The 7,256-nt window shown below is 61.5% G+C and overlaps 1 protein-coding gene across 5 annotated transcripts in view; it reads left to right on the top strand.

Annotated features, from left to right (window-relative positions):
* EMC10 (ER membrane protein complex subunit 10) overlaps positions 1-7,256 on the top strand; it is a 46,367-nt gene that overhangs the window by 191 nt on the left and 38,920 nt on the right. For 2 of the 5 annotated variants that reach the window (XR_010939040.1, XR_010939039.1), the window contains exons 2-7: positions 1,251-1,323; positions 2,170-2,279; positions 3,178-3,282; positions 3,621-3,802; positions 3,964-4,057; positions 5,340-5,572. Coding sequence is in view for 2 of the 5 variants with exons in the window: in XM_067719219.1 (XP_067575320.1) it covers positions 1,251-1,323; positions 2,170-2,279; positions 3,178-3,282; positions 3,621-3,802; positions 3,964-4,057; positions 5,340-5,444 (669 nt within the window). In the remaining 3 variants the exon portion in view is untranslated. Of the gene's footprint in view, positions 1-1,250; positions 1,324-2,169; positions 2,280-3,177; positions 3,283-3,620; positions 3,803-3,963; positions 4,058-5,031; positions 5,134-5,339; positions 5,593-5,717; positions 6,518-7,256 lie in introns of those variants that run through there. The other 3 variants (XR_010939038.1, XM_067719219.1, XM_067719220.1) reach the window with 3 other exon arrangements.

Raw genomic sequence — 7,256 nt, 5'->3', positions numbered from 1 at the left:
GTGAGTGCTTATTCGCTGTGCACATAGGGCGGGGTTGACGGAAATCGTGGGTCTTGGGCCTTTAGGTCGGTTAAGGTGGGAACGAAGTTGCGCAGGACCGAGAGGGAAGACGAGGTAAAAGAACCGGGGAAAGCGAGGCTGCAGTTCTGCGCATTCATGAGGCCGCACAACTGGGAGAAAGCGAGAGGATAGTTAGGAAGGCTTTAGCTCGTGAATATGCATAAGGGGGCGGGGCTCCTTATGGGATTTTGCCATCCCCTTTCTGGGCCTTAGCTAATCCCATTTTGGTTTTGTATTTTTTGCGGTACGCGGGCCTCTCACCGTTGTGGCCTCTCCCGCTGCGGAGCACAGGCTCCGGACGCGCAGGCCCAGCGGCCGTGGCTCACGGGCCCAGCCGCTCCGCGGCATGTGGGATCCCCCCGGACCGGGGCACGAACCCGTGTCTCCTGCAGCGGCAGGCGGACTCTCAACCACTGCGCCACCAGGGAAGCCCCCTAATCCCATTTTGGGATGGGACTTTGGCACCTGGGCGTTGGGTGCGGTGAAAACGAGGCTGCACCGAAAGAGAAGGTTGGGGCAAGAACTTCCTTAACATTCGGACGCTAGGGATCCTCAGTCATGAATATGTTTGAGGAGGTGTGGCCCGGGTGGAATCTTGGCAAATCAGACGTCGGGGTGGCTAAAATTAAAGAGGCGGGGGGGGGGGCTCTCGGAGGAGTTCCGCCTCCCGAATATGCATGAGAGGGCGGGATCTTGAGCTCGCGGATTAAAATCTGGAACGAGGTAGCGCAGGCTTGAGGACGTAGAGAGTCAGGAGAGATGTGGAGAGTTGGAGAAAAGGAAGGCATGGAATCTTGAATGTGCTTGAGAGGGGTGGAACTCGGGCGGCATCGTGGCTATTGGGGCTGTGAAGGTGAAAACGAGGTCACGTGGATATTAGCTTGGGAAGGATGCCTTTTAACTCATGAATAGTTATGATGCTAGGTGTGAAAGTGACCTGGAGATAGTTGCCTTGGAAACGAGGTTCCGCTATTTTGCAGGCTCTGGTTGTCTCTGGCCCGTCCAGATCATGAATTTTCATGAAATGGGCGGTTCCCGGTGGAATAGTGGGCAAGCGTCAGTGTTTGGATGTGGGTATGGAAATAAGGCTCCTGCCGCAGTCTGCGGGTCTGTCTGTCCTGGGGTCCGTGGGTCCTGCCGGACTGAGGGCTCTGATGGTCCTTACCTGGGGCCCTCTCTATCACCTGCAGGCGGGGGCGGAAAGTCGAGAGGGTGAGGGCTGCGGCGCCGTGGGGCTGCTGCTGGAGCACTCATTTGAGATCGGTGAGTCCAGCAACGTCCTGACCCGGACACTTACCCAGTGCCCTGTGTCAGGAACTCGGGTGCCACTCAGCGTGAGATACGCCATCCATTCACTTACAGCTTTGCACTTGGGAGTGTGTTTGCACTACACTGGGGAGGTGGGGGCGGCGGCGAACAGAAGCTCTGTCTTTGAAGACTCCCATACCTGTAAGACAAATGCCAGTTTCAGAAAGGTCGGTATGGCAGTAATAACCTCAGAGCCGACTTTGACCAATTGCCCCATGCCCTTCCCTAGTGGTTAGATGTATTAACTCAAACATCTATATTAACTCAGACATCCTCAGAATAGTCACCCAAAATAGGTGTTAGGGATAACCCCATTTTCCAGAAGAGGAAACTGAGGCTCGGAGGGATACCAGACAAGGTCCTTTTACAAGTGAATGGTAGAGGTGGGACCTTCTCTAAAGCCAAGCTTAAACTGCCACATTTCAGGCATCCAGACTCCCAGAGCATAGATGTCAGTGTGGCCCAGGGGCTTATAACCCAGTCTGAGGCCCCAAGCTCTGGGGGCACCTGTTTTAAACACTGAAGCTCGGACCCTCTGCAGACCTCCCCAGTCAGACCCTGGCATCTGCCCAAGAAAGCCCGGTGGTTGGGAGCTCCCGAGCTCTGCAGCCCCTGTATTCCATAGCTGGGGAAACTGAGGCCCACTTAAGTCACGTGAGCGACTCTGGGTCACCTGGCAAGGCAGAGGCAGGGCTTCAGAGACACGTGGGGCTGTCCCCAGTTTTTAGGTGGGAAAATGGGGGCTCGGGATGGGGAAGCAACCTGGTGGCTGCGAGGGTTGACGTCCAGGCTCCCGCACAGATGATAGTGCCCACTTCCGGAAGCGGGGCTCGCTGCTCTGGAGCCAGCAAGATGGCACCTTGTCGTTGTCGCAGCGGCAGCTCAGTGAGGAGGAGCGGGGCCAGCTCCGGGTGAGGACGGGACCCCCCGCTTTGCTGGGGCTGGGGGCACGTGCCTCAGAGCACAACACGCATACTTCGGGGCCTCTGCCTGAGCTGTTTTCTCTGCGCAGCACCCTCTCTTCCCCACGGTTTTCGTACAGTCAGCTCCTCTCGCTCTGCTAGATTTAGCCAAGGTGCTTCACACTTAGTGCAAGATTTGCTTGTGAGGAGAAAGGGATTCCCACGGCAGCATGGTTAAGCAGGAGAACGTTACCTCTCCTGTGGCCCTGCTTTGTGGCCTCCTCCAGGTCCGCCTGGGTCCTCCCTAGGGAGGTGTGGGGCTGGCGGGGGCGGCGGGGAGGTTCCAGGCAGCAAGGTAGAGGAGGGGAAGAAGGAGGGCCAGAGGGAACAGCCGGCTTTGGGGGAAAGCTCGAGAAAGCTGCCACAATCCACTTCCACTCCGTCCCTTTGACCAGTTGGAGCTGCAAGGGAAGCTGGGGACGCAGGCTTTATTCTGGGCGGCTGCGGGCCCATGGGTGCCAGTGCTGTGGGAGAGATCAGGCTGAGGCCCGCCCGGCCAGCCTTCCTGCGTGGTGCCCACGTGATTCCTGTCACAGTCGCCCACAGTGAGAACCAGCCGCTCATATAACCGGGGAGGTCGGGTGTGGGGCTGGACCCAGACCTGCGGGAAGTGTCCTCGGGACTTACTCTGTCGCTGGGCTGGCCTCTGCTCTCCTCGTGGTGGTCTCCCCCCGGGTGGGGCACCCAGTGGGAGGAGTCTTGGGCTTGGCCGGGCCAGGGAGTGGGGAATGCTGGCTGGGCGAGACTGGGGAAGGGCCTTCCTGGTTGTGGGCCCAGTGGGTGTCCAGACCGGGTGGGGGCTGGGCACTGTCCCTCTCACTGCCACCCTCCCCTCTCTGCCCTGCAGGATGTGGCAGCGCTGAATGGCCTGTACCGTGTCCGGATTCCACGGCGGCCTGGGGCCCCTGACGGCCCAGAAGCCGGTGGCTACGTCTCCTCCTTTGTCCCCGCGGTGAGTCGGTGATGAGGTCAGCCCCCATCCTTGCTTTTCCCGCCCGCTCTAGCCTGGGTTCTACCCTTTGGCCTCCACTGTTCGCGCTCCAGCATTTAAGGACCTCGCCTTGCCCTCAAGGGTCTCCCGGGCTGGAGGGGGACAATCCAGTTGGTGGGCCCTGGGGAGGCCGTTGCTTCTGCTGGAGGTTGGCAGGGGGCCATGGAGGGCTTTGAAAGCTGCTTCGGGGGCCCTGTGGGGTGGGGAAGGAGGCTTGGGGGGGTGGCTGGTGTCAGCGAGGCCTGGGCAGCAGCCCCTGCTGGCCTCCCTCCTCTCACCCCCCTCCGCTCCTCCCCCAGTGCTCCCTGGTAGAGTCGCACCTCTCGGACCAGCTGACCCTGCACGTGGACGTGGCCGGCAACGTGGTGGGGGTGTCGGTGGTGACATACCCTGGGGGCTGCCGGGGCCACGAAGTGGAGGACGTGGACCTGGAGCTGTTCAACACCTCAGTGCAGCTGCAGCCGCCGGTCCCGGCGCCAGGGTGAGTACGGGTGCGGGGCGGTGGGCAGAGCCAGCCCTGTCCCCGCTGGCCCGGCCTTCCGCTGCCTCTCACTCCGGCCCTGCCCCTCCCCCCACCCTTCCAGGGTGCCGCGGGGTCTCCCGGCCCCTCATCCCCTCCCCCCCTTCTACCCCCACCCACAGGCCCGAGACAGCAGCCTTCATTGAGCGCTTGGAGATGGAGCAGGCCCAGAAGGCCAAGAACCCCCAGGAGCAGAAGTCCTTTTTCGCGAAATATGTGAGTGGGGTTCTGCCCGCCCCCGGCCCCTTCCCCAGCGGCTCCCCCCCTCCCATCCTGAGCCCCCCTGCCCTGCTCCCCTCGCCCACGGCCCTCCGCTGGGCCTCCAGTGTGGAGGGCCTGCTTGACTTCTCCGGCATGTCTATGCGCGTCCTCCTGGCCCCTGGCTTGAGCCGAGGACTGGAGCCCCGCACCCTGGCCTGCCGGCGTCGGCTTGTGGCGGTGCTCACGGGGCATCCGGTCTCAGCAAGTGGCCGGCCCGGAGCTGGGCAGTGAGGGGGACTGGGGACAGCCCCTCGGGTGCCGCGCTGGAGCACAAAAAGCACAGGCAGGGTCAGGCTTGCCTGTTGGGAGGGAGCGCACTGAGGAGGGCGTGGTCAAGGGAGGGGCGGGGTCCGACCTTGGAGGAGGCTGGGACCAAGGTCTGGGGGAGAGGATGAGGCCTGAACCAGGCTGTGAGGCTGGGGTGTGGGGGGCACATGGCAGAGACCTCGAAGGAACAGGGAGGTTTGGAAAGGAGGGAGCGGGTGGGCTCCGCCAGCCAGGCCTGGGGGGTGGGTAGGTGGAGGGGCTGTGCCGGGAGGTGCCCGGGAGGCTGGGAGCTGGCAGCTGAGGGTGAGCCTGTGCTGCTAGAGCAGCTCTTGAGGCCCAGGGCCCCGGGCGCTGGAGGCGTTGGGGCTGGAGGAGGTGGTCCCACCCCAGGCAAGGGCAGGGGACAGTGGAAGCCAGTGTGGCTGGGCCCTCGGGGCCTCGGGTGGGAGGATGCCGAGCCTGACTGCGCTGAGCGCCATGTCCGTGGGGCCTTGGTTAGTGTGCCGGGAGCTCCTGATGTCAGGAGAGCCTAACTGCCGAGCTGCGGGGAAACTGAGGCCCAGAGAGGCCGAGAGCTCGCCCACCCCTGGCTCTGCCCTCCCTGATGGCCGCGGGACGCCACAGCCGCCACTGGCCCTGACCTGCGCCCCCTCCCTCCTCAGTGGCACCTCATCCTGGGGGGGGCCGTGTTGCTCACAGCCCTGCGTCCTGCTGCCCCCGGGCTTGCACCGCCACCGCACGAGGCCTGAGTGAGGACCGAGCCCCCTCCCGCCTCCCCCGTCCCTGCACCCCGCCAGCCCTTCCCCAACCCGTAGTGGAGTAGGGGACCTGGGCCCCCTTCCCTCACTGCCTCCCCTCACGCTGGCCCCCGCCTTCCCCACCCTGGGCCGGACACTGCTTATTCTCCCCTCTCTTCTCTCTGTCTCCCTGTTTGTCCGTCTGTCCTTCTGCCATCCTGTCTGGCTCACAGTGGATGTACATCATTCCCGTGGTCCTGTTCCTCATGATGTCGGGAGCACCGGACGCCGGGGGCCAGGGCGGGGGCGGCGGCGGCGGCGGAGGCGGTGGCCGGTGAGGGGCCCAGGGTCCGTGAGTGCCCCGTCCTCTTTCCCTCAGCGGACGCCCTTCCTGCCCAGCGTGCTCGTGTCCTTGGTCATCACAGGAAGGATTTGCCGGCCCCTCCTGTCTCCCCGTCGCATGAGGGTAGGAGAGCGCCCCCTCCCCAGGAGTCCCTTCCCTCTGGGCCTTGGCGTCACTGGTGGCGGAAGGGCGGTGGGTTCTGGGTCCTGCTGCACCCCGCCCTCCCCTGTGGCCCCGCTGTAGCCCCAGAGGCTTCCCTTTGCCACAGGATAGAGCCCAAGCTCCTGGTCCAGCTCTGACCTCACTTCTGGTTCCCCCCACCCCACCCCCTGAGGCCTGCAGTTTGGGAACATGCCTAGTTCTCTCCAGCCGCTGTGCCTTTGTCGTGGTCTTCTCGCCCTGCCTGGCCAGGTTAGATGATACCCCTAACTTGTCTGACACTGGATTGGGACACCAGCCTCCTGTCTGTCTGCCCTTGAGGGCACCCTGGGGCTCCTCGCAGCCCAGAGCTGGCACAGAACAGGGGTGGGCTGGCCACGGGTGCCCCCTTTTCCATCCCTCCGTGCAGCCCTGTCCCCTGTTTTGGCCTATATCTGCCCACGGCTGTTAGTGGGAGTTGAGAGTTCCTGCCATCAGGATGCCAGGCCCTCCATAGGCTTCTGGGCTTGAAGAAGTGATGTTGAAAGTCAAAACAAACATTTAGTGGAGTCAGGGGCCAGATGATGTAAATAGAATCCCTTTCCTGGCCTGGGTATCTTCCCTGGGACTTTGCTGGGTCCTTGCTATCTATCTCCCCTTCTGCTTTTGTCTGTTTAAAAACATTGACAAGGCAACATATTGAAATAGGTAAACATTTTGGAAAGTTACAACTTGCAGCAACCCAGTGCAACTGTTGACTTGGCTAAGAGGCGGTCAGGATGTACCGGCACTGCTGAATTCCCCTGGTCACTGTGTGTGCTAGTCAGAAACACCAAAAAATGGCCGCCGTTGTCATGGTAACAGCTGCGTCAGGCTCCACGGTGTCTGTATAGCAGTTTATTAAACTGTCCCCCAACCGTTCAACGTTCAGCTTGCCTCCTGCTTTATGTGGTTATAAGTAGTGCGACATCGCGGCTCTGTCGCTGATCTGCCTGTGATGTGACTTTGAATGACTTCGCGCAGACTCGAAGTAGAATACGAAGGCAGATTAGAGACGTTTTGTGAACAGGGGAAACAGCCGAGGAAGGTGCGCAGTGGAGCCTTGTCTCCGTGGTCACTTGATCATTTTAGTCCATTTGTTTTCCCTCCCGGAGTGTCTGTGCGGACACCAACAAACAGGAACGTGTGCTCTTTCCCCCTCCTCGTAGCAAAGGTACCATGTTCGAGGTTGTACACTGTCCCGTGCTTGCCACTTGCCTCGTGCGCTGTATCTTCTGCAGTTCTTTCCTTGCCCAGAGAGTGGCCTCGTCCTTCGTGTGCCGCCAGAAAGGGGCGTTACGCTCATTCACCCCGCTCTCCTCCAACTGACTTTCTCACGAAATGCACACGTGACCTAAGTGCACACGTGCCCGTGGAGCGTGGCAGCACTATTGGGATTTTCTGAGAACTCTTCTTGTCCTGTGCTCCATGGCAGCATTTGTGTTTTTGAATTCCTCTTGTGATTCATCTGATACTGCTGAGACCTCCGTGTGCCACCTCCGTCCTCTGATGCTCCTGGACCCTGATCCTGCTGCGCCTCTTCCCTGCAGCCCCGTGGGAGCTCAGAGCCCACCCCCTGGGGGGCCAGCCACGCCCCTCTGCACAGTGACAAGTGGCCTGAGAGCCCCAA

This window comes from Pseudorca crassidens, chromosome 20, assembly GCF_039906515.1.
Source record: "Pseudorca crassidens isolate mPseCra1 chromosome 20, mPseCra1.hap1, whole genome shotgun sequence".
NCBI classification, from domain to species: Eukaryota; Metazoa; Chordata; class Mammalia; order Artiodactyla; family Delphinidae; genus Pseudorca; species Pseudorca crassidens.
Note: the sequence above shows the minus strand (reverse complement) of the source record. Positions and strands in the feature narration are given on the sequence as shown.